This window comes from Lissotriton vulgaris, chromosome 7 (genome assembly GCF_964263255.1).
Source record: "Lissotriton vulgaris chromosome 7, aLisVul1.2, whole genome shotgun sequence".
Classification (NCBI taxonomy): Eukaryota; Metazoa; Chordata; class Amphibia; order Caudata; family Salamandridae; genus Lissotriton; species Lissotriton vulgaris.
Window position 1 is genome coordinate 1,188,029,724 of NC_141695.1, and position 27,876 is coordinate 1,188,057,599.

The following is a 27,876-nucleotide window of genomic DNA, read 5'->3' on the forward strand; positions in this document are numbered from 1 at the left end:
ACTGTTTTCCTCATGGCAATGACATGAGCTTGTCATGTTAGGGGAACTGCAGGCAATGTCGGTGCAATCACCCTGCATCAAGTTTTTCTTGGTGTTTAGGACTTTGACCCTTACTCGTTGGGCAAGCCATCACTCTACCAGCCTTAATTGGTCCGCCCTCACTCCTAGGAAGAGGAGCAAAGGCTCCATCGGTCAAAACCCAAAAGGGCTTTAAGCTTTTACAAAGATTGTACCTATCAAGTAGACCATTAACTTTTTCTGAAGTTCTCCAGAGCAAAGAAATTGAATGCTGTGTGGCCAGGTAGGGAAAATCCTCTGCATTAAAGTTTGATGCGCACTGGCTAAGAATCCGCTTCCAGAAAGTCTGAGAGTCTTTTGCACCATGGCGCTGGGTTCCTGTCCGTGATATGTGCCAGGCTATATTGTGGATTTGGTTCATGCACTCATGAAGCACTACTGTCTTTACAGTAAGGCCTGATGGGAAGGAAACCTTCTTTGCTTGGTTCTTCAAGGCATTTTGGTCTGAGCCCACTTCACAGATCCTCCACCTTGGGGGAGGTACTGCTTTGGTATCTATTATAAAGTAAAAAATCTGAAGCTGGAGTATGCTTTAGAAGAACAAGTGGTGGCCTGGGATATTCTAAGGTAAGAAGACTTTTTAGGTGAAGTATGCACCAGTAAGAGCATTAATGAAGGTAACTTGATAATTTATTCCTGTCATCAGAACATTACTGAACCTTGCAGTAGCTTTTGACATTTAGCTGTGATTATTACCCAACTGTTATAGCATTTTGTGGACAAGTGCAGAAGCCAGGATTCCAACCCATTTCCACATGTTTGATATCTTTGCACTCAGAAGACCCAGGGGGGGAGGAAGATATGAATAATCCAGATCAGCATATGTTTTGAGGGTGAAGCAGGCCAAAGAGAAATCCTTGGTTAAAGGAAGTAAATAGCAGAAAAAATCTGAATCCTGCATAGCCTGTGTAGCCTTTTGGTCAGCCATTTGGTGTTGGGGGATCTAACATACAGCAATAGAAATCTTAGGATGTGTAGATGTGAAAATATGTGGTGGCATGTTTCCATATGGTACTTGGTTTTTCAAAACTGGGGACTAAAGCCTATAAAGCTTCCAGGAGTCTACTTGGGGTGGGGTGCTTTATTTCTGTGTTAGGGAGAACTGGACTACAATGCAAAACTATCCATGTCGGGTAAACTCGACACTCAGGAGTCCCCGAGGAAAGGGGATATACATGTACCAAACGGTCATACATTTTCTGGATGAAAAGGCCAAAAATTAACATTTGTTTTATGAAAGTTGGTTGCAAAATCACAAGCCCAGCATATTCAATGTTGCCTCTCAGATAGCCAATTGAGCTAGGAAGATCTGACACCCAGTGATACATTTGTCTGTATAGATATTAATATGGTTCAGATATGTTTGCATACCGGCCAGAGTTGATGCCTGCAGCCGAAAGACGGGAAGCCAAAATCCGTTGCACTCCGTTTATTACCTGTGGGTTCTGCAAGCCTGTTCAGAGCCCATTCTTTTCCACCACACTCAGGAAAACCAGTGGAACAGTGAGGTCAGGGCTTGGCAGGGATATAGAAATAAAAATGCTAAACAGCTGACAATTGCCATGTCTATTGTGTTCAGCTGGCCAACTATTAAGGAGAAATCTACATTGTGCTAACAAATTGCTTAGATCAAATACAGTTAGAAACAATATTTACGTATAGTCTTGAGTTCGAGATCTATCATCTATTTGAGTTATGGCATGCGCTGTGTGTTACATACCATATCCGAAGAGTTTCAGGATTTTTGTAGGTTTATTTCCTGAAACATAGCTAACCTTTAATTGTGTTTTTTCAGTGAATTTTCTTATTTTTGTGTTAGACTTCATTCATTTGCCATGTATCGATTCATTGCAGCATACGTCCTTGAATCTGTGCACTGCATGTTGGCGACATGCTAGGTAATTCACCCACACTGCCTTGTGCAGCCAAACCTCGGTGTGAATGTCCATTGTCCCATGCCCTCTGCCACCACCTGCTCCCAACCCTTTGAGGTTGGTCAACACCGACTGTGCACGTTCTTTGGTTGAATGGAACAAGATTTATTTGTTTTAATTTGAAAAGTTTCTTTAAAAAATGGTGCATTTATTCTCAATATAAAATGTCTGCTGAAAATCGTTATATCCAAGCCAAAAGCTTGGCTTTTGGTGTTTGCATTCCACACCACTTTCACCCTCTGGGTTTGGAATCCCTCATTGTGCCCCTTGATTGTTGTGGAACATTTTTTCTAAAGTGGAAAAAAACATGATTTTGTCAAAAAGCCACGAGTTCCAAGAAGGCTGGAATAGAATCAAATTCTACTGCATCATCCAATACTGAACAAGGTTACATCAAACTTAGGATGAAAATAGAACTCAAATCAGTTGGTTTTGTATAATTTTACGTTTTTTTTTGTAAATCTGTACAGTAGTTTGAGATATTGTGCGTGGTGGACATAAGTGTGGATGTCTTGTTATTTGGAAGCAAATTGTTGGTTTGCTTATAACTTTCGCACAGTCTGATGATCACTATGAATGATATTTGGCAGACGTTTACTATGTTAAGGCTACTCCTAGAATTTTTAAACTTGTGCAGAGCCATCAAGGACTATCCACCTAAAAAGGAAGTGCCCCAAAATGTTTTTTGCTAATAAATTTGGCACGAGGTGTTGAATCTGCATAGAATTTAGTAGTCATGAATATATTTATTTTCTGATGGTTTACCAACTCATCAATGTGTGAGGTACAGTTAAAAGGGAGGTGGCACTAACAATTTCAGTTGCTTATAACTTTAGGCCTGTTTTGATTAAGCTCCATCAATGTGGGAGGAATTTTCAAGTTTCACCCACTACGGGTATTTCAGGTTTCATGAAGATGCAGTGGAGGGTGAGTTAAGGGGAAGTAAAAACATGTTTGACTTGGTAGTAACTTTGGGATAGTTTGATGGAGCCGGACAAAATTTGATAGACTTGTGGCAGATTTAGCTTTCTTTAATTTAACCAGTTAATTGTAAATCCATCAAGGGAGGACAAAGATAAGTAGGGCGGCAATACAATTTAATGCATCAATTACTTTGGTACTGTTTGAATCTGCATGTAATCTGGCAGCTTCAAATTGAATCTCAGTGCAACTCCAGACAGGCATGCAGCTAATAATCCATGTTCATGGCCTAAAGGGATTGGACTTTGTTCTTGGCTGAAGCCCAAATACAGTCCAGAATAGGTACATAGCAAGTGAATGTGGTACACCATTAAAATGGAAATTCCCTGAGGAAAAAAATCATGGTAAACATTCAGAGTTCTGTTTAGTGAATACAAAATGCCTGTAAATTGTCAGTTACGATGTGCAGTGTACAAAGCACAGCATAACTCCCATTCCCGCTTTGCTCAGTACACCACTTTACCAATGGAATGTAAAAAAGAAAAGGAAGGAAATGGTATACAAAGCATTAAACTGTTGTATCAATAGATATCCCCACTTAACCTCTTCATTAGCTAAATTCCACTGCTTCACTCTTGAGACTACCCTCATCTGTCGCATCCATGGAGTTGCCCACTGAGCTAACTTCCACCTTCACTTGCAAAAGAAATGTAAGCATTAGTAAGCCTCTGACCAAATTAAGTTAGCAATGCATTCTGTGATGTACCAGTCATACCACTCCCAATTTAAAGCTTTTCTCAATCCAGCAGCAAAACATACCTCTTTTACAGCAGGTTTGATCATATCTATCCACTACTTGGGCAGGTAAACTGGTCTCTCAATGAAATTAGGATCAAATAAAAATGTACTGCATTATCTATACTTTTGCTGTGTGAATCTTTCTGGATTCACATTGCTGTGCATTCTCTCTCCATCTAGTGGTTGGGTCCTGAATCGTAGTATTTTTTATTTTTGTTTCCTGGCCCAGGTACGACATCCCAACATTTGGTGTCCTTCGTGACGTTGACGCGCTTCCGGCGGAAGCTCCCACCTTTGGTCGCCATCTTCAGATTTTTTTTCCGCCGTTGGGCCTGGATCGTCACGGAAGAGTTCCAGAAACTTTTGAAGAAGGAATCGACCAAAATCTGCAAAAAACAGTGAAGATTCGAGATTTCAGCACATTGACTGCAGACTGGACAACCGGGACGACTGAGGAGGGCAAACACCAAGAACCTTGACGTCCAACGGAGAATGTGCACACAGGGGAGATGAACAAAACTCCATTCAAATTCTGCAACTATTGCCACCACAAATACTTGCAGAAGGACCAACACCCAGTTTGCAACCTCTGCCTGCTGCTCGACCATTGAAGCGAAGACTACAACGCCTGCTTGGCGTACACACCCAAGACCTTAAGAGTTCGGGAGAGGCAGCGAAGGGCAAGCTGCACCATGCAGGGGCAAGGACCACCCCCATCGCTCCGAGACTTGGACCTCTCCAGTGAGGAAGAGGACAACATCACGGAGGGACCAGAAGACTGCACGGTCGTCGAGAGCGAGAAGAAGTCGGCGAAGGAGGTAAGAGTCGTTGACCCAAAAACCCCGACAGACGCTTGAAAGAGTGATGCAAAGTCCCAAAAGGAGCACTGCTGTCAACTCTTGACGCCCGCAGCTGCACCCAAGGACAAACAACCCAGCGGATCCTTCCTAAAGGACTCCCAGCTGGCGAAAACGCTAGACAAACCTAGGTCGTCGAAGCCCAGTCTTGAAAAGGACCGCTCGACGCTGAGGGAAAAAAGAGTTAAAGGCGACTTAGAGGACGACGACCACAAAGTGAAGCGCCAGAGCTCTTGACGCTGAACAGGCGGCCGAGCTGGAGCAGAAGAGGAGAAGGCTCGAAGCTGAAATGGCAAACATCCTCCAGAGAATAAAGGACTTCGATGACCGGATGAGCCGGTACACTATCCCTTCGAAGCCCACAGCCGAAGCAGAGCTCGAAGAAGGGGTCAAGGACCCTGATCTGCCAAAATCGCCGGAACCAGCCGGAGAACAGAAGGCAGAGTGCCTAGATTACTTCGAGGCAGAAGGGGAAGAGGGTCAACCGACCTAGCAGGACTCAACATCCTCAGAGGCGCAAGACCTGGAGTGGCAGGATCTTGCAGATGAAAGCCCAGAAGAGGGTGTACAGTCATATCTGTTGAGGCCTTCGCCGCCGGACGATATTGGCATATACAATATGGTAATAAAGAACGCTGCAGCCACTTATGAAGTGAAGCTAGAGTAGGAGAAGCCCAAAGCTTGTTTTCTCCTGGAGACTCTGCTTCCTACGCAGACCAGGAGCCAATTCCTACCCATGCTCCCAAGTGTGCTGGACCATGGCAGGGAGGCCTTCAGGGAGCCAGCTGTATTTGAGTCAGTGACCCCAAGGACAGAAAAGAAATATAAACATTCCTCACAAGACCCAGCATATATTCAGGGATCAGTACCTGCTAACTCGATAATAGCATTGACAGCTAGGAAGAGGGCCAATGTACCCGCTAACTCCAGACAAGGAAATCAGGAGAATGGACCTCACAGGGAGGAAAATGGAGAGGACTGTGGCGATTTAATGGTGCATCGCCAACTCAAATGCCTTAATTAACAGACATGCCTACCAGCATTGAGAGGAAGTCGGCCAACTGCTCAAACATCTCCCGGAGTAGTACCACCAGAGGGCATAACACCTCGTGGAAGAAGGCAGGAACATGTCCAACACATGCCTAAAATCAGCCTTGGCTGCAGCGGAGACATCCAGTAGGCAGATGATGATTGGGGTAACGAAGAGAAGGCATGTCTGGCTGAGGATCTCGGGCTTCAAGCCAGAAGTCCAAATTAACATCTTGAACACACCCTTCAACGGAGAACAACTGTTCGGCACTCTGGTTGACGCAAAACTTACGCAGCTAAAAAAGGACAATGAAACAGCAAGGTCCATGAGAGCGCTGCAGTTCAGGGGGATGAGAAGGGGCACCCCCTTCAAGGAGACAGGCATGCAGAGGACACAGCCAGACGGGAACATCACATCAAGCCTTCCAACAGGGTTACCAAGGAGGCAATCAGACACAGCAACTGGGACAGCCACGGGGCCTAACCTTTCGAGGGTGCTCAAATGGATGAGGTCAGACAAGAGGAGGACTGCAACCCACCTCAAAGTGACTCAGCTGTAAGGACGATGCCCACCCACACAACAGCTCTAGGGGAGCGACAATACAAGGGAAAAGACAAACTATTAGTACCTCAAGACAAACAGTTCCTCGAGCACATAACACCTGTAGGAGGCAGAATCAGACACTTCTTCCAGGAGTGGAAGAAGGACATAACCGACAAATGGAGAATAACATCATACAACACGGCTACTGCAAACAAGAGGACAAACTACAATGGACACTCTACAGCAGAACAATCACTCTTGCTGCAAAAGGCACAGGAGCTCCTAAAGAAGGAGGCAATAGAGACGAAGCCGTACAACGAAAGAAACAAGGGGGTCTATTCCAATTACATCCTAATACCAAAAGTAGACGAAACGTTAAGACCTATCCTGGACCTACGGTTCTTTTTTTTTTTTTAAAAATTTTTAAAACCTTTATTTGGAAAGAGCACACAGCTATTCAGCCTAACATCCCGGAGGCAAGGCAGCATGGTGAAGCAGGAGCGCAATAGTGCAAAAACAAGTACATCAGAACAGTGCAGGTTGTTTTTAACGTTTTATAATGAAGAAAGAAAACAAAAGAAAGGAAACGCCAAGTGGCGCCGAAGAGTGGCAATGGGATAGAAAATTCCGCAGGGTATTGGTAGCAGGTAGGGGAGAGTAGACAGCGAATCAGTGATACAGGAGAGTGAAGGATAGTAGGTGGGAGGAGGAGAAACAGGATCAATCAGTTAACGTGTCACAGTTGGCGTCATAGGCTATGGTGACATATGTACATCCAGAGAAACAGGCTCGGGCGGCAGGCATACATCACCCCGGTAAGCATTCCAGGCTCCCCACACCTTACTCCATTTCCGGGGCCTACCCCTGGCAACATAGACCGTCTTCTCCCGGAACATACACCAATCCATGTTGGCTTTCCATTGTACCACAAGGGGAGCCGTGGAGGCATCCCATTTCTGAGCAATGTCCCGCTTGGCCACCATATTGCCCAGGGTCACCCATTGGGTCTGCGCCGTGTTATGATCAGATGGTTCCCAAATGTTAAGGAGACACCTGCGAGCCTCCGCCGTAGTCACCACTCCAGTCACTTCACTCATAATACTGTGTACCCTTCTCCAGTAGGAGGCTACGACGGGGCATTCCCATAAAATGTGTAGGAAAGTAGCGAGGGCACCACAGCCACGACGACAAAGACCGTCGGGCGAGTATCCCATACGTACAAGCCGGGGGCCAGTCACATACACCCTGTGCAAGATCTTAAATTGCACCAGCCTAAGACGAGAAGAGATGGCAACGTCCTTAGGGGAGGACACTGCGCTCTACCAATCCTCATCATCGATCTCCAGGCCATCTTCCATCCACTGATCACGCACTCCAAGGAGAAGGTCGGTGCGGACATTGATTAACTTTTTGTAAGACAGTGAGATAGCGCTATCAGGCATATGGCCGTCCAACACTCTGTCCTCCAACGGAGAGCTCTCTGGAATCGCTCCTTCCGGCGGCGCGGCCGAGAGCAGAGCGTGCCTCAGCTGTGCGTATCGGAAGAACTCCGAGTCGCCCAACTGGTATTCAGCCTGCAACTGAGGAAAGGTCTTGATTACACCCTTTGAGATCATGTCGTCCACCCTAGAAATGCCTATAAGGTCCCATTTGTCGAAACCCTTGGTGTGCCATAGCCTGCCCAAAATATCGGAGTCATACAGAGGGGTGAATCTGGTCAGTCTGCCCCGCCATCCCTGCGCCTTGGTAATCGCCCGCCAGATGCAAACCGCCGGCTTCGTTGGACCCGACATCCGCCGATCTAAGGATCTTGACTAGAGGGCCCGGTAGTAATTACCACCGCCCAAAAGCCATCTATCCATGGCGTAGCCGGGGCTGTTCACCGGGCCGTAAAAGCCGTGATTGAGAGCTGCGAGCTGGGAGGCCCAGTAATACCTTCGTACGTCCGGCAGAGCAATGCCCCCGTCGTACCACGGAAGCGTGAGCTTCGTGACAGCGACGCGGGGGCGACTGTCCCAGAGCAAGGCTCGTTGGAGACTCTCAATCTCCCTGAAATAGCGGGCCGGAACCGGATCTTGGGTGTTCTGTAAGGCATAGAGAAACCTGGGCAAGGACATCATCTTAAACAATGCCGCACGGCCAAGTAGGGAGAGCGGAAGCTTTCGCCAGCTATCCACATCGCGCCGAAGACGCTGAAGTGGAGGGAGCAAGTTGTGGTCATATCGCGCTTTCGAACTCCCAGAGATGTAAATGCCCAAGTACTTGAAACCCTGCACGGCTACCTGGATGTTGCAGCCTCTAGGGAGGCGCGGCGTGCCCCCCCTTCAGGACATACAGGGAGGACTTGGCCCAGTTGATGACTAGGCCAGAGTATCTCCCAAAAAGTCTGAGTACGTCACAAGCCACGATGAGGGACCTGCAGGGAGAAGTCAGGTAGAGCAGGATATCATCCGCGTACAGGGAGACCCTGTCCTCGAAGCCTGGGGCCCAGGTTATACCATGCAGATCAGAGTGCGCGCGCAACATGGCAGCGAGCGGCTCAAGAGCCAGGGCAAACAGGAGAGGCGACAAGGGACAACCCTGTCTGGTACCTCTGTGAAGGGCAAAGGACGTCGACAGACGGCCGTTCACTGAAACATTAGCCAGTGGGCTAGCGTAGAGAAGTTTCACCCAACCCATGAACACCGGACCAAAACCGAGCTTCGCCAACACTGCCCAGAGGTAGTTCCACTCAAGAGAGTCAAAGGCCATTGTGGCATCAAGAGAGGCGAGGACTGCCGGTTCCTCAAGGGTATGGGCCCTAGCCAGGACGCCGTGGAGTCTACGCAGGTTGAGGGCAGTGTTGCGGTGAGGAATAAAGCCCGACTGGTCAGGATGCACTAAGTCGCCAATAACCCCAATCAGTCGATTGGCAAGCAGCTTGGCAAGAACCTTAGGCTCAACATTCAGGAGAGAGATGGGACGATAGGATCGACACACGTCTCTCGGCTTCCCTTCCTTGTGGATGACCACAATGGTGGCCAGCCTCTGGTCATGGGGAAGAAGGCCGGCGTCACGCGCTTCCAAAAACATAGTTCGCAAAAACAGGGAAACCACATCAGGTCGTATCTTATATAGTTTGACCGGGATGCCGTTGGGACCAGATGCCTTTCCCGACCGCAACGAACGGATCGCAAGTGCGATCTCGTCATTGGATGTGTCTCTATCCAGGTCGTCACGGTCCTCATCAGAGAGACAGGGAAGGTCGACCGTCGTGAGTAGCGCCGTTGAGTCAGCCTCGGAGTAATCAGAAGTAGAGGTGTAGACACTCCGGAAATAATCAGCAAAAGACTCGGCAATGGCACTGGGGTCGGTGACAGCAACCCCGTCGTCTCCCAGAATCTCGGGTACGACTCGGCTAGCCATCTCCCTCCTGTCCAACCAATCCAGTAGCTTCCCAGCCTTGTCCCCAACGTCATAAATACGACCCTGTTGTTCCTTAGCCAAGGCCAGGGCGGCATTCGTGGCAAGATCGCAGTATTCCGACTGTTTGAGGGAAAGAGCGTGCAGGAGAGCGGGGTCAGGTTCGGGCCCCAGCTGGGAATCCAGATTCAGAACCTCCTCCTCGATGAGTAGTAGGTCTGCATCCCTGATTCTACGGGCCTCAGCTATCAGAGCGAAAGCCTCGCCCCTCAAAACCGTCTTAAATGCCTCCCATAAGGTCCCGGCCGACCTAACCGAGCCCTCATTTTCAAAGAAATAAAGGTCGATGACTTTGGCTAGGAGAGCGCGAGTTTTAGGATTTCGAAAATACCACGGATTAACCGCCGCCGGTCGGTCCGAAAGGATGATGTCAAAATCGAAGGAGACCCATAACGGAGAATGGTCAGAAATGCCCCGCGCCAGAAACCGGGCCTCAGACATGGCAGACGCGTGTGCAGCTAAGGTAAGAACGTAGTCTATTCGAGAAAGACTGCCATGTGCACCGGAAAGGAAGGAGAAATGGCAAAGTGTGGGGTGCAAAAGCCGCCAACTGTCCACCAAGCCCATGGAATCTAGGAACGAAGGCAACCACAGTTGGGAACTACGAAGATCTCTAGGCGGATGTCGGTCCAAGGAGCCAGAGCAGACAGAGTTGAAGTCACCCCCCACAATCAACAACAGAGTTAAAATGGCGCCACCAAGGTCTCGGAAAGTACTGGCCTGTAGGCCTGGGGGACGTAAACCGAAAGTAGAGTGAGGGCACGCCCTTCCCATCTCCCTGCCACTGCGGCGTAGCGCCCTCTATCATCAATCATAGTGACATCTATCTCAAACGGAAGGGACGTACGTACAAGAAAACCCGCCGCCCGAGGAGAACCCCGAGTGGGCCACCATCTTGTAACCTTTGCGATTGAGCGCTTTGCATGAGTTACCAAACAAGTGCGTTTCCTGTAGAAGGACAACATCAGGCATGTGGCGCTTGAGCAGCTGGAGCACAACCCCTCTCTTAATACGGTCACCCAGCCCATTAACATTCCAACTGATTATTTTTAATTTCCTATCCCCCATCATCGTGACGCCCGCCCCACCCCGCCCCAACAACCCATAGCGGCCATAGAAAAGCAACAATATACACAACCCATTGCCTAAGAGAAAGAAGGAAGATAGAATTAACAAACGAAGCAACTTGCCCTTGCCCACCCCCCACCCTGCACCCCTGCATCAGACTAAAGAGCCTCCCCAACCAGCAGTGTGCCTGTCGCCCCATTAACTAGTCTACACAAAGCCCCAAAAGGAGTGAGGAATCCCCACGGACACCTCCCGCCTCCCTCCCTGAAACGATAGGAGAACTTTAAAGCCAATTCAATAATGTAACGACAGTCACATATTGCAGGCCCACCAACCGCCAAAGTTCTTGTAGTAGAGCCAAGTCTCAATGATCCGAACCACCAGTCGCACCCCCATCGTGTTCGTCGTGGTCTTCCCTGCGTTGTGGCAAAGTGTCCAGCCAGTCGCTAACGTTTTCCGGGACGTCGAAGAACAGGGCATGACCATCATGTTCAATCCGAAGCTTAGCAGGAAACATCGAGTATTTTAGGCCCATGTCTCTCAATCGCCTCTTCACTCCCGCGTAGCTCTGGCGCTGCCGCTGAACCGCCCTGGTAAAATCCGGATAGAAATGTACTTCAGAGTTCTGAAACTTGAGCGGTCCATGCCTTCTAGACGCTTGCAAGATAGCGTCCCGGTCTCTGAAGTTGAGGAGCCTAGCAATGATGGGTCTAGGCGCCACGCCCAACTTCGGCGGGCCGCCCGGTACCCGGTGAGCGCGCTCCACCGAGAAGAAGGTACTCAGCCCGGAAGGAGTTAAATGGTTCTGTATCAGGTCCTCAACAAACAGATCCACCGCCACTTCCTCCGAAACCTCCGGGACACCAATGATTCGGACGTTCTGCCGCCTGGCACGTCCCTCAAAATCCTCCAGCCTCCTGGAGAAATGTTCAGAAGTTAACCGCAAAGTCCGGACCTCCGTCTGCAGGTCCGAGACGTCGGTGGTGCGGCTAGAGGTTTTGATGTCCAGCGATTTCACGCGGTCATTCGTTTTACCCAGGTCGGCCCTGATAAGGGTGAGATCCACTGCCAAAGTGTCCACCTTATGGGTTAAGACTTCGTGCTGCTTCTGCAATTCGGACCTTATGCCAGCGATGGCACCCATAATATCACTGAGGGTGGGCTCGGACCCATCGGGCGATCCCGAAGAAGGAAGGTCTTTGGTGGAGGCTCCCGCAGCAGGTGAAGTGCGCGGCTGAACATATCGCTCAATTCTGTTCAGTTGTGTCTGAGATTTGCCGCGGACGCCTTTGTTCGACGACCTGTCGGGGTCTCCTTTGCCCGCCATGTTAGGTCCAACGAGAACAAAGGGGGCACACCACACGAGTCCAATCCAAGTTTAACAAGAGCAGCAGTTGAAGCCAAACGTCCAGACCAGGCCGATGATAGTACCCACCGCAGTCACAGGCACTCCGCCCTTAGTGATCACCACCAAGCACTACGCATTCCAGTCGTGCAGAGTGGCGGAGATCAGGGAGACAATGGCGCATCCCTGGCACGGAGTCCCATTCGACATAGCTCAGCGTAGGAACCACCGATTCAGAGGCGGAAAGTGGCTCCCGCGTCAGTGACCCGTCAGCAAGCAGAATCCACCGAAGTGGAACAGGATTTCGATCAGGATAATTGCGGAGGGTCGGAGGGTCCGCGGAGCTCCGAGCTTACGCGGCCATCTTGGCTGCCCGCGAAGCTCCTCCCAGGACCTACGGTTCTTAAACAAATTCGTAAGGACTCAAAGATTCAAAATGACATCTCTGCAAGAAGTAATACTCCAGATACGGAAAGGGGATTACATAACAACTATAGACCTAAAGGACGCTTACCTACACATTCCAATGAACAAAAGACACAAACACCTACTAAGATTTGTGATCAAGGACACGTACTGCCAGTTCACAGTCCTGGCATTCGGGCTAAGGTCCGCACCAAGGGTGTTCACAAAATGCATAGCTGCGGTAGCAGCACACCTATGGCGGCAAGAGATACACGTATACCTGTACCTCAACGACTGACTTTTAAGGCAAACTCAATCAGCCTATGCAAACAACACATTCAGCAGGTTACTCAAAAGCTAATGCAACTAAGGTGTTCAATACATTGGGGATAATCCTCAACAGAACCAAAACAGGTGAAGGTATTCCTAGGGGCAGGCAGAGATCAACACCATCAAGGCAAGGTGTTCCCCAGCACGATGAGAACACGGGCACTACTGAAGGAGACACATCACTACCACAAGGGACAAGCTCTGACAGTGAGGACGGTGAGCAAGCTCATGGGAATGATGGTGTCCTACATACACAGAGTTCCGAATATTTGACTCCACATTAGACCATTCCAAGATTGGCTCCAACAGCAATGGTCACAAGCAACAGGGAGTTGGGAAGATCCAGTGGTTGTCACACACGCAGTGCAGCAGGAAATAGCGTGGTGGAACAAAGAAATTATAGCACAAGGGAAGCCATTCACACCACCAACTCCAACGGTGACCATCACAACAGATGCCTCCCACCTGGGATGGGGAGTGCACATGAACCAACTCAAGGTGAGAGGGTTATGGGCACAGAAAGATGCAGTAAAACACATCAACTACCTAGAGCTAAAGACTGTGTTCCTAGCCTTAAAATAATTTCAGAAGGAGCTGTACGGGAACAGGGTGTTGATCCAAACAGATAGCGCTACTGAGTGTGTTCCTCCGTGGAGGAACACACTCAATAGCGCTATCGAAGCTAGCACAGGAGATATGGATATGGGCCATTCCACTGAGAATAGACCTACTAGCAACACATCTACCAGGGAAGGACAATGTGGAAGCAGACAGACTCAGCAGGCAAAGGTCAGCTTCCCACGAATGGCAGATCAACCAGCAGGAAATAGAACAAATATTCCAAAGGTAGGGAACACCGCAAATAGACCTATTTGCAACACACCGGAATGCAAAATGCCAACCCTTCGCATCCAGACAACCAGACCATTTGTCACAAGGTAATGTGCTATGGATAAGTTGGTCAAAGACATTTGCATACTCTTTTCCCCCGATACCACTGATACACAGGGTACTCAACAAATGCAGGATCAGCAACATGACGCGATTACTTATAGCGCTCCAGTGGGCCAGACTGTCCTGGTTCTCACAGATAGTAGAAATGGCACAATAACCAGCACACAGGTTCCCAAAAAGAAGGGACCTGTTAACAATGCAGATCGGAAAGGTACTGCACCCAGAGCCAGAGAGCCTCAGCCTTGCAGCATGGCTCCTGAAGACCTAGAATTTGCACACCTCAAACTATCGGCAAGTACTATGGCAGTAATCAGAGAGGTGAAGAGATCGACAACAAGTAAGTGCTACATAGCAAAATGGAAAAGGTTCTCCCAATGTTGCATCAAGGAGAAACTACAACGGAAGATCACAAGGGAATCCACAGTACTAAAATACTTAACACACCTGCTTCAAAGCAAACTAAGCTACACATCCCTAAGGGTGCACTTAGCGGCGACAGTAGCTTACACGAGGGAAGAAACAGGGAAGAGTTTCTTCACCTTCCAAGTTGTGAAAAGATTTCTGGAAGGAACTAAAAGGATCGCACCCCCAAAAAGGATGCCAGCACCGACATGGAACCTCAATGTGGTGCTAACCTATTCACAAGTGGGAACAAAATAGGGCTGGCTCTAATCAGCAAGGCTGAGCCTATATAGCAAGTAACAAAAGAAAATGCCAGTGCTGATAATATTTACTTGGGGCTAGGACTAGTCCTCCGCAAACAGAAAATTAATTCCAGAAAGGGTACTGCTGTTTAGTCGCAATTTTATTTTGTAGAAAATCAACAATTTGTTATAAAATTTATCTTTACATTAGAGAAGAAAACATTGAAAAAGATCAAGATGAGAGCGGACACATCAAATTACATTCAATTGAACACATCAAACATTCAGAACTTCAATCATGTCACATTCACAACACATTCAACACATTCAGACTTAACTCAAGCATACCACATATTACTGTTGCAAGAGAAGAAAAATACAAAACTAGGTCTGCGTCAATTAACCGAAAATTCAGAACAATTGTTTGAAAATAGTACAAAACCATACATTTTTACATTTTTAGACTTTCATTACGAGTTAATACAAATAGGTAATGTACAAGAAATTGTAAGGAGTATGCAGGTAGACGTAACTCCTATACACATAGGCAGACTAGTAAGATATTAGGCCTACGCGTTTCAAATCCCCTTTAGTTCGTCGGAGATTCTCATCAGGGCCTCAGGCAACTGAAAAAAAGAAAGAAGAGCATACACAAAAGTTTTTTTAGAAAAGAATTGAAGCAATAGTGACATGTGAAAGAGAGACAAATGCAAACATAGCATACACTGTTATGAATAACGATATCAATGGCATATACTGTGGAAAATTACTGCACAGCAGGAGTATCGAGGCTTAGTGAGTCCCCAACTGGAGAAACACCCTGGGCGAAGGGGACACTATTGTAAAACATCTGGTCGTGAAAAGACTACGTGGTGGTCCATAGGTGACGAGGGAAACCCCTGCACTAAACTGGAGGTTTTAACTGCAACACATGAGATCATAAGATTGGGAATTACTTACCACCAATATGGCTTAACAAAAAGCCTATGGGGGTCCGGATAAGAAGAGCTTCTCTATGGTACAAAGCCTGTAAATAAGCATTGGAGTCTAATGGGTCAGTAAGAAATAACTAAACTGCTATTATAGCGAACAAAGACCTGGGGAGGTAACTTACCGCTCTGTGAAAATCGGTGAACACAGGCGGCAAAGGAATAAATGTGTCCAAGTATGCAATCTGTAAGAAAATGAAGAACCTTTTTAATGGGAACCTAAACACACAATGTAAGGGCAGATGGGAAAAGTCAGTTAGACATAATGCGGACAAAGTCCGCTACCTTGGAGTAAAATATATGCCACAGTCGAGTGAACCATGAGGTAGGGCGTCGGCTTATAAAAAGAATGGAACCATCGAGGTCATAGTATGGCGGCGTATCGTACTTGCTAACATCCGCTCCGAGTCCTGTAGGGAGTTTAACCAAAGGATTGAAAGTATTAGAAGTGAGAATGGAATTCTTAAAGGGAGGAAAGCGAAAAGAAATCAAGGGTGTGCATCACCTATGAGAAGCGGTCGGATATGAAAAGCTTCTGCCGGTTTAATCCAAGCTGCAAGGACCTATTCACAAGGCAACACTGCACATTCTCACACTAAAGACAGCCTTCTTAGTGGCTATCACGTCGCTACGAAGAGTAAGTGAATTGCAAGCGCTAACACTCCAAGAGTCCCTACCTACAAATACAGAGTGACTGGATTGTAATGAGAACAGACCCACACTTCATGCCAAAGTTGGTGTCTCGATTCCACATTAACCAAACAATCCAAATACCGATTTTTTTCCTAAAACCTACTACAAGTACAGAAAGGGCGCTACACACAATGGACGCCAGAAGGGCTGTCATGCACTATATAGAAAGAACAAAGGAGTGCAGGAAGACGAAACAGTTCTTTGTATCCTTTGCCAGCAGTTTTTTGGGATGGCCAGTCACCAAAACACCATTGCACGGTCGATTGCACAAGCAATTCAATTCTGCCACAAGCGGGTAGGACAACAGTTACAAGGAGCAGCTCAAGCTCACTCCACTAGGAAGAAACGAGCAACAATTGCATTTCTAGCAAACACACCTATTCAAGAGATTTGCCAAGCTGCAACATGGTCTTCAGTGCAAACATTCACTAAGCACTACTGTGTGGATATTCAGATGAATAAGGATGCACAAGTGGGACGGAAGGTCTTAAAACACATTTTCCGTAACCAGTGCTCGTCTTCCACCCAACCGCCACTATAAGGACAACCCGCTACTAAGTCTATGCACAGCATAGTGAATCCAGAAAGATTCACGCTGCAAAACGTATAGTTTACCTGTCGGTGTAGTTTTGCAGCTTGAAGACTTTCTGGATCACTAGCAAGCCCACCCTCCTCTCCCAGAAAGATGGGAAAGGAGGATAAAATTGCAATCATAATTAAATGGATCAACAAAGGAAGATAACCCAAGACAAGAAAAAAAGAATCCGAAGATGGCGACCAAAGGTGGGACCTTCCGCCGAAGCGCGTCTGTGTCACGAAGGACACCAAATGGTGGGATGGCGACGCCCACCTGGGCCACGAAAAAAAAAAGAGAAGAAATACTACGATTCCGGACCCAACCACTAGATGGTGGGATAATGCACAGCATAGTGAAGCCAGAAAGTCTTCAAGCTGCAACACTACACCGACAGGTAGGAAACTATACGATCTGTTAATGCAACCAAGACCTGATTCTAAAAGTTTCTGGGAGCCATTGTGATCTCAGAATCCCCTACTCTTTCCATTTGGAAGCAATGAGATTCAAAGCCCTACAAGCACAAAATCAGTCATGTACTGGCACAGCAAAAAAAAAAGTATGTACTCTTTTGTGGACAAATGCCATAATTTTCTAGTTTCCTTTCAGGAAGACCTTAAACTAATATTTTCTGCCACCCTTTGAAATTTATTTTTGGGAATGTTTGTATGCAATTAAGCTTGTTTAATTCTTAATTGCAACTTGTTCATGTTCTATGTAAAGCACATTAATATGAATAATAAAACTACTTTTTCAGTGGTTTCACCCTATAGCTTCACCCTCTGGTTTAATGTCCGATTATAACATAATTTAGAAAAAATTTACATTTAAAAGCGTTGGTTGCATCTGAGGAAAATAACTCATCACCTGTTTTAAATTTTTTCAAGGTTTTACCTAAGCCACAAGGTCCAGGTGCATATGTCCTTAATAAAGTATCCGCAAAACATAACCTTGGACAAGCAAGTGGGAACCAAAGTGAGACAAACCAATCAACCTCTACTGTAGATGACTGTCAAGTAAGTAACCATTACAGTAGTTCAGCTTACAAAATTTGATTTCAGAGCAAACATGTTAATTCAACTCCCCTGTTCAGTCTGTATTAATTTTGCTATAATGGATTTCAGCCCTGAAAATGACCCCTCATCCTGTTTACGTTCTTTATTCTGTTAAAAGGTACTAATTCTTTGTATTTTTTTGTAGGAATAATAAGATTATAAAAAACGTTGACTATGTTGAGTGATTAGTTACTGGGCAGATCTTGAATATAAACATACTGATGACTGCAACCACCTTTACTATTAAGCAACTGCATCCATTCTGAAAGTTGCTATCTGATAGAGACATCTAGCCTCAGATTCCTTACCTTTGAATTGTCTCCAGGCGCCAGACTGGGTCCCCTTGATTTGTTTTTCTAGGTGAGCTGTTATAGGGTGGTATCGTTGGCTTCTTTTCACTTGTCACGTCAGAGTGGCATCGGTGTGGCGCTCCTGCCCGTCATGTATTTTGTTTTCTTGCATTCTTACCCTTTTGATGACCGGTTGTGTTCCCTGGGTTTTTTTTAAGCACATCTTAATTTTTGGCCCTGTTAGGCTTCTACGTTAATGGCTACACATTGTTCTTTTGCTTTCTCACCAATTTCTGATTGGGGTATTTTCATGATATTATGTGGATGCATTGTTGCCTTGTTCCCTGTCCTTCGTTTGTATGTCTTACAGGTATTCCTCCATATGTTTGACATAATAGCACCCATTGTAGCGGACTCTACTTGCAGTGCTTTGGTGCAAGAGTGCAAGTTGGAAGATGGTGCAAGGGGGTTCTTATTGCTCCTACCTCCTCCCCCCTGTTGTTGAGTGTTTCTCCACATTAGCTAGGGGATTCTTTCCACTCTATCTGGTGTCCCTCTTTCCTAGCACAAGCAAGGGAAGGGGCAGGGTTCTTTGCTTAGGGTGCATTGCCTGGTCCTGACCTAGGTGGTGTCCTTTCTTTCTCTCTTCAGGCGTTGGCACGTGTGCTAATTCTCGCTATACACTGACAAGATGGACTCCTGCCCTTTCTCTTTCTCTCTTAGGTCCCTTGCGGATGTACCTTGTCCGTATCTTGGCATGGGTGGCCTACTCTACTGACACTTTCTCTTCTGTGCCTCTGCATATCCTGTTTTAATCTGCTTCTGTCCTGCGCAAAGCTGCTGTTGCTTTTCTCTGAGGACAATGTTTGGTGCTTGTTGAAGTTTACATGACACCTCTGTTACCAACCCCACCGGTTAGTTACTGACCTGGCTGTTCTTCAGATGTGCCTTCTGCCTCTTTGTGGGGTTTATGGCTATTTTTCATCTTCTGTTTCTTCGCAAACACTGCTTCCTTGATAAACTGTAAGTATAAACTTTGTTTAGTTAATTAAAACCATAACAAAGCCAATAGGAAAAAATTGTACTATGAAGAATTTTATTGATTTCATTTTATTGAAATGTTCAATTTTTTCCTATTGGCTTTGTTATGGTTTTAATTAACTAAACAATAAAGTTTATACAGTTTATACACGGTTTCCTTGATCACACACTCTGGGTTGGTTTGCATGGAGGTTGGTGAACCCTTGGTATACTTTCCAGGAAGTTTCCTTGACTTCCCCCGAGCACGGATACAGTTTCATCCCCTTGAGAGAGTTTGTTATCCCTTGATCTAATGAGCATACCCAATACGATCTTGGGTGATGTTGGTTGGGAACCTCACACATGTTGCATGGCTTGTTGACCCGGCACAGCTCATCCTGTGCATACAGGAATGGTTTTTTTTTTTCTTCTGGCCTCCACGCTTGCTTGGCTATAGGCACTTCTTCTCCATCTGTTACTACAGTGCTTTACACTGGTTCCTTGGTTTGGACCTTAACCTGTGGTGTGATCTGTTTGATAGAGACATCTAGCCGCAGATTCCTTACCTGTGAACTTCCCAGGCGTCAGACTGATTCTGAAAGATTTTTCTCGAGCAGTACCCCTGCACGTCGACTGGTGGCATCGTCGACTCCACGTCGCGAGCTGCCCAAGTCCCTGGGCCACTCTGTCATCCCAGCCTGAATCCGCATTTTACTCCTTTCGTAGCTAGATGAACAAGCTTTCAGCTGCTTCAGCCCTATCCTAGTCAGTGGGCTGTGCATCTTTCGCAGAGTCTGCGAAGCTGTGTGCACGGCTTGCCCCTACCCCATGGGTCGGGCGGCCAGAGTCTGGTCAGGCAACACATCCTGCCTTCCTCTTCAACCTCCAAACCCTCTTAGTCCGATCCTCCTAGATCATGGGCACCTAGTTTGTGGCAGGATATGCCGTCACCTCCACAACTGACGAGACATCACCTCAGACATGTTGGTTCTACAGATAGTCCGAAAGGGCTACTCCTTCCCCTTCGAGCCTACCCCTCCCTCCATGCCTCCTGCATAGATCAGCTGACAAAGGATCATCTATACTTCGAGTGGAAGTCTTGACCCTCTTGGCTGAGGGAGCCCTAGAGAGGGTTCTGGTGCCAAAAGTGTAGGGAGAGGTGTGGCGCATTGGCCAGAGCGACTGACTTCAGAGTGAGGGTCTCATGGTTAGATCCTTGGTGGCAGCTCAGCACTATGTGACTCTGGGCAATATCTCACTCAATCTCCCCAACGGCCACCAGTGCCTTGAAATCTTAAGAGGTGATATGTTTGCGTTTTATAAATATGGATTTATTATTTATTTATTTAGAAGTAGGCTGTAGTTCCTATTCCTACACCTTTCTGATCCCCAAAAAAGACAGAGGATGTTGTCCTATTCTAAACCTCAGAGCCCTCAGCTACTTCCTCAAAAAAGAGAAGTTGAAGATGCTCACACTTGCTCAGGTTCTGTCTGCCCTGAATCCGGGAGACTGGATGGTTGCTCTGGACTTGCAGGACGCTTACTTCCATGTTCCCATCCTGCCGACCCATTGTCGCTGCCTGCAGTTTACTCTGGGCCACGAGCACTATTAGTTTGCTGTGCTCCTCTTCAGCCTAATAAGTGGCCCTCAGGTGTTCACCAAGGTGATGGTCAGAGCTCATCTCCGGAGATCAGGGATTACAGTCTTACCCTATCTCGATGACTGGCTGTGAAAGGTGGGCTTGCCCCAGGCGATCGTCTCCCACCTCCAGACAACGGCGAACCTCCTGCTTTTGCTGAGGTTCACTATTAACTTGCCGAAGTCACACCTGACTCCTATTCAGACTCTCCCTTTCATCATATCTGTTCTGGGTACGGTGCAGTTTCAGGCCTATCCTCCAGAAGAGCGAGTCCATGATATTCAGGCTATGATACCGATGTTTCAGCTTCTATCCTGGATTTCGGTGAGAATGATGGCACATGCGGGTTCTGCAGTGGGACCTGAAGTTCCAATGGGTGCAGTATCGGGGAAAAATCACCGATCTGGGCCAGATCTCAGAGGGAACTGTGCAAGAGCTGCAGTGGTGGCTAACAGTAGGAAGCTAGCTCTGTATATACTATACCAAATAAGGTATAGTGTGTACAGAGTCCAGGGAGTTCCCAGAGGTATAGCAGAGGCTAAATTAGGTAAGTACTAACAGCTCTCTTTGTAATTGTGTGAGCGAGCAGTTAGGCTTATCCAGAGGGTGTCTAAAGAATTTATTGTATTCACTCAATCAAGACTAACTCAGAAACTGAATCCAGACCAATTGGATAAGTATAAAAAAGGCATACTTGGATTTTATATCTAGAACCAAGCAGGATGTGGTAGATAATATATACTTTCACTTGTAAGTCTTGACACAGAAATTGCAATTAAGGATATATTTGCAGTTGTTACAGGTTTGTTTCACTTTAAAATGAAGTTTGAATTACACAGTAATTACTTTGAGGTTACTTTTTAGTTACTCTTGGAATACTTTAAGCACTGGGGGTGGTATGCCTAGATGCCACACCTTAGGACCTCATCATACACTGTGAGTAAGACCTTTTTATACTTTTTACAGTTTTCTTCTCTTTTCTCCATACAAACATCAGTTTAACACTAAAATTGTAGGCCCGAAAATAACTTAACCTGGGAGAAAAAGTGTTGGCAGTTTCTCAGGTATGTATACGACTTACGAGTGGGAGTTTTAGGTGTTAGGACCAAGGTTCCCCAGCATCTAGATGGGTGCTTGAGTTGCACGACCACCGGCTGGAGAAATAAGTTGGGATCTTGGGGGATGCTTGGACACTGTCTGATGGGTCACCCAAGGCTGTGGGGCATCAGGTGCAGTATTGTCTTCTGGCATCAGAGTTTTCTTACCAGCTCCGGTCGGGAGGGACCGTTTAGGTTGAGGCTACAGGCTTCGTCTTGAAGCTTGTGGGAGATCAGGGTTGACCAGATCCCAGGCCAGGATTGCTGGGAAGACCTACTCATGGTGTTGGGCCACTCGAACTCGGACCATGGGCGTCTGCTGCAGAATTGCAGAGTCTCTGGAATCCGGATTCTGTGGGTGAGTCTTTGCTTGAGCAAATCTAGTGCTCACGGTAGACAGTCTGTAGGATGGTTGCAGGGCAGTTCCTACAGGCTCTGGGGGTTGCTGGCTGCTAGACGTGCTGGGGTTCTTGCTGTAGGCAGGTGTTAGATGGGACAGGCTGGTAAGGCTGGGGCCAAAGCAGTTGCCTTCCTCCTCCTCCTCTTCTTCCTGGGTCAGCCCAGCTCTTCGGTCCTCCTTCTTTCTTCCTTGAATCTGAGGAGGCAAGGTTCAGGGTTGCTCCTAAATACTAGATTTAGGGGCTTTAAAGGGGTCTGCAGGTTGGGACCAATGGGTCCCTTACTTGGGGTATGTAGACCCCCTAATGTGCCACCCTCCAGCTTCAAGATGGAGGGGACTGAGATGTGTGCTTCACCTCGCATCCCCCACCTGAGGGGTGGGGTTAGCAAAGGTGGGAACATCTCTCTTCCTAGCTTGGTTTTTCCACTGATTCTTCTGCCCAAAGTGGGAGCAAGAACCTGTGGGAGCCAGTTGCTGGGGACAGCAAATGGCAGGGCACGCTTCCAAGATGGCAGCTAATAATAATGGCGGGGCGTGGTTTGGACGTCAGCGAAGTTGGCGGGTATGAGCTCTCACCTCCTCCCATGCCACAGCCTCTAATCATCTTTTTGGGCACTTCTTTAAAGCAGTGACACTTCTACTACCTAGAACAGGTGGCGGAACATGAGGTGCACCCACGGCTCCCGTTTCTGAGGAGAAATACCTGCGCTCCTGGCTTCTTCAAACGACCGCCGATGCGATCCTAATCTCTTCTCTCTGTAACGCCCTGGACGTCTCAGGATCGTTTAACAGACACGATAATGAGGACGCAACCACTTGTGTATATGGTTAGTTATTTTAATGAAGGCACAAATAATACAAAGAGTAAACAAAAGTTATAGTCACTGGAATCCTCCAGTCTATCTACGTTACCAGCCCACAGCACGGATGGTCCTAACCGTCCTCTGCAAATACGCCGATCCCGGCGTATGCCAACAGAGGGCAGAAAACGTAATGACAATGCCAATCGGTATGCTGTGAGGGGCACGAAGAGTGATGGGGAGAACCGAGGAGTCAGGGAAACACCCAGCTGGGGTCTCTACCTGAAGGGAGCAGGCGCTCAACCTCTTCCTCGTACTGCACCGGGACGCTGAGTCACCTCCTGGTGATGCGCCACCGATACCCAAATCAAAGCAAGATGACTGGACCGAGAGCAGCCGCTCGATCGATCCTGTGGACTTCCTAGCCTGTAACGCGGCAAACACCTCCTGGTGTGCGTTACAGCTGGTAGTCCCTGTATCTCGGGTCGGGCTGGGAGCTACGACTCCTACCAGCGCAAACGCCAATGCTCCTTGACTCAGCCGAGTCAAAGCAAGCTCAATGGTAGGCCGGTAGAGCTTCCGGGTCAGTAACAGGTTGCTTTGGGACAAGACACGGCCCAGGGAGTAACGACTCGACCTACCTCCGTTCTTGCCTGACTGGAGCACCACTCCGGAACGCTGCTCTACACGAAGCAGGTATGTCGGTGTAAACACAATATCCGACAGCGTTGTACCTCCAGGTTCCTCCCTTTATAGGGCGTGTTTCCTTGAGTTATGTAACGGCTCTCCCGTTTACATAACCTCTCAACCGCTAAGCATCCTGGGAGATGTAGTCCGTTTTCGCTGGTTACCGGTTTTCTCCCCCCCGCATAACGGGAATTCTTGACAGTACATCCTCCCTCTCAGCGGCTCCCCACGGGGCCAGTGCTGGCAGGAAAACGCCGATGGAACAAGGAGACCAAGCGCGGAGCATGAACCCCTTCAGCCGGTTCCCACTATTGCTCCTCCGGGCCATAGCCTTTCCACGCAACCAGGTACCACAGCTTGCCCCTGCGCCATTTGGACGCCAGTATGCCCGATACTTCATACTCCACCTCCGACTCTACGCATACCGGCCTAGGTGTCCCAGACGGCTTGGAGGTTGCTGGTTTGAGCAATGATACATGAAAGACAGGATGTATACGCAATGACTGGGGCAAGCACACCTTCACGTTCACGGGACCCATACACTTGGTTATTCCATAGGGGACCATGTACTTGGGATGGAACACACTGTTCTTTCGAAACCTCATGTTTCTTGTGGATATCCAGACGTAGTCTCCAATGCGGTACAGTGGCCCGGGCCTTCACTTCCTGTCTGCCGTAGCCTTGTATCTTCTCTTGGCCTCAATCAGGACAGCCCTTGAGCGCATCAACGTGTCTTTAATGTGTGCCACCCTGTCCGCCGTGGCGGGAATCCTGTTCTCTTTGAGAGGATGTATAAATGGCAAGAACCTGGGATGCTGGCCATAGTTGCTGTAGAACGGAGATGACTGTGTGGAGCTGTGAGTGGCGTTGTTGTATGCTATCTCCGCTACCCATAGCAAGTCGACCCATTCTTCCCTACCCTGGTCCACAAAACATCGCAGATACTGTTTGAGCGTTTGGTTCAGGCGCTCGGTTTGGCCGTCCGTTTGAGGGTGGTAGCTGGTGGACAGGGCGGTTTTGACGTGCAGCGCCGTGCACCAAGTTTTCCAGAATTGCGCAGTAAACTGCGACCCCCGGTCCGACACGATCACCCCAGGTAATCCATGCAGTCGTACCACATTCTTTAGGAGTAGTGACGCCAATTCTCCGGCAGTAGGGACTCTCTTGCAGGGGATGAAGTGCCCCATTTTCGTCAAATAGTCCACAACCACCAGTATTGCTGTCATCCCTTGGTCTACCGGTAGGCCCACCACGAAGTCCAGTGATATGCTATCCCACGGTCTATCCGGGGTCGGAAGCGGATGGAGGAGCCCTTGGGTTCGGCCATGGTCGGCCTTCATGGTAGCACACGTAGGACACTCCTGTCCCCACCTCCTGACATCCACTCTCATGGTTGGCCACCAGAAATGCCGTCCCATGCTAGCCACCGTTTTTTCAAAGCCCAAATGACCTGCACATGGAGAGTCATGGCACCAGATGAATGCTTGTTTCCTTAGCCTAGGCGTGGGTAGCAATAGGCACCTGCCTTTCAGGGGTATCCCATCCTTCAACTGCCATTCTCTGTGACTGAGGAGCCACCTCCGCCATGCGAATGACCTGATCCCTCTCTTTATTCCCCTCAGGAACGCATCCGGTTGGATAACCCCCAATACCATCCGCGGGGAAATGATGGAATGCTCGGTCGCAGGCAATGGTTCCTTAACTGCAGATTGACGTGACAGGGCGTCTGCCTTCCGGTTTTCCGTCCCAGGCCGATATGTGATGCGGAAGTTGAACCCCGCAAAGAAGATCATCCACCTCAACTGCCTGGGAGAAAGGTGTTTTGTGGCCGTCATGAACTGTAGGTTACGATGGTCCGTATACACCGAAACCACATGTCGTGCCCCCATCAACCAATGCCTCCATTCGGTGAAGGCGTCCTTGATTGCGAGAAGCTCCTTCTCCGCAATATGGTAATTGCGTTCGGCGCCGTTGAGTTTGCGGGACATGTATGCAACGGGATGAAGCACCCCTGTGTCGTGGTTGCGTTGGGACAAAATAGCCCCCAGTGCCACATCCGATGCGTCCGCTTCCACCACGTAGGGGAGATCCGGATCGGGGTGAGCCAACACCGGTGCCTTACAAAAGGCACTTTTCAGGGCCTCAAAGGCTGTGTTCGCTTCAGGGGAACAGACAAACTCCTTGGACTTCCTCAGTAGCTGTGTGATTGGGCCACCAATCCTGAAAATCCATCTATAAACCGCCTGTAAAAGTTGGCGAAGCCAATGAAACTTTGGACGTCCTTCACGCTTTGAGGCACCGGCCACTCTTTCACCGCCTTGATCTTGCGTTCTGCCATCTCCTGTCCCTCCGGACTCCGCATCACTCCGAGGAATTCCACGGATGTGACGTGGAAGTCACACTTGCTGAGTTTACAAAACAGCATGTTCTCCCTAAGTTTTTGGAGCACAGCTTTGACGTGGTGTACGTGCTCCTCCACACTGGACGAATAGATGAGGATGTTGTCGATATATACGACCACGTAGATATCCAACACCTCTCTAAATACCTCATTCAGAAAGTACTGAAAGGCTGCCGGGGCGTTGCACAGGCCGAACGGCATGACGAGGTACTCAAAAAGGCCGAACCTGGTCTTAAAGGCGGTCTTCCACTCGTCTCCGTCCCTCATGCGCACCAGATGATATGCCCCTTTCAAATCCAACTTGGTGTAGATACGAGCTTTCTTGACCTGTTCCAGAAGTACACTAATGAGGCAAGGGGTACCGATTTTTTATGGTTATCGCATTTAACGCCCTGAAGTCCACACAGGCTCTCAGCTCCCCATTAGCCTTTGGGATGAAGAAGAGTGGCGAGGCGGCCGGAGACTTGGACGGACGGATGAATCCTAGCTTGAGGAGTTTATCCAGGTACCCCCGAAGATGCACGTTTTCAGGCTCAGTCAGGGCATACAGCCTGCCACTGGGAACGCTGGCCCCTGGCACCAGGTCGATCTGGCAGTCAAACTGTCTATGTGGCGGTAGCACTTCTGCCTTCACCTCATCAAATACGTCCTCAAAACTGTGATAAGCCTGGGGGAGAGCCACATCTTTCTCTGCCGCTGTAGCCACCATCTGACTCCCGCTATCTTCTGCGTCAAGGGATTCCGGTCGTATTCCACAATGCAGGGTGCAATATGGTGACGTCATTTCGATGCGATGCGTTGGCCAATCCACAGAGGGGTTGTGTTTCTGTAGCCACGGCAATCCCAATATGACACCGTATTGGGGTGCTCGGATGATGTTAAAATCAATTTGTTCCAAATGGTTCCTCCCATATCTCACCGGAAGGACCCCCGTGTGCTGCCCGATGGGCCCTGTCACCAATTGCCTTCCGTCTACAGCATAGACGTCTTCTGGTACAGCTTTGGGAATAAGCACTAACCCTAGCCTGCATGCCTCGTTGTAGTCCATAAACATGCCAGTGGCCCCTGAATCCACCATGGCCACAACGGGTATCCACTGGTCGTGCACTCCCACGTGCACCGTGAGAAACAGGTGTCGTTGTCCCTTAGTGACCGAGTTGGAAAGTGAAGGGATGGATGAGTGACTCCGAGATGCCCCATCGTTGGTCTGGGAGTCCTCTAGTTTTCCGCCGGTACGTCCACCACGGCTGTTACCGACCGGTTGGCCCGATAACGTGACGTCTTCGGTTTGGCAGGGCATTCACGTACGTAGTGGCCTTTTTTGCCACAATATAGGCACAATCCTTGTTTACGGCGTGACTCTTTCTCCGTGGCTGTGAGACTCGCTCGTATTGCGCCACTGTCCATGGGTTCTCCCTTGGATGCGGTGGAAGTTTCAGGACTTCCCACCGTCACATATGATGGAAGGGCTTTTCCTTTTCTCCCATGATCCCCCTTTCTTTCGCTTAGCCTATGTTCCAACCGTAAGACCAGGTTGATAAGGCCTTCACATGTCTTGGGTTGAGGGTCAATATGAGCCACGGTGTCCTTGAGCTCATCGCACAGCCCTTGATGGAAGAGCGCCGTTTGTTTAGCAACAGGCCACTTGGTTTCCGCAACCAACCTACTGAACGCGTTGAGATACTGTACCAGGTCGTTGGATCCCTGTCTCAACTCGAGCATTTCACGGTCCGCCGTGTACGAGTCAGCCCTTCGGTCGAATACCTTCAGGAATTATTCGCGGAAAGCACCCCAATCACACAAGATGGGGTCGTCCCTGCTCACCAGAGGTACGGCCCACTGTGCCGCGTTTCCAGCCAAA

The 27,876-nt window shown here is 48.3% G+C and overlaps 1 protein-coding gene across 4 annotated transcripts in view; it reads left to right on the forward strand.

Moving 5' to 3' along the window:
* The window catches only part of RBM27 (RNA binding motif protein 27), a 1,065,407-nt gene that overhangs the window by 721,952 nt on the left and 315,579 nt on the right, over positions 1-27,876 (forward strand). For all 4 annotated transcript variants that reach the window (XM_086931662.1, XM_086931660.1, XM_086931661.1 and 1 more), the window contains one exon: positions 17,513-17,641. In XM_086931662.1, coding sequence (XP_086787788.1) covers positions 17,513-17,641 — 129 coding nt within the window. The remainder of the gene's footprint in view (positions 1-17,512; positions 17,642-27,876) is intronic.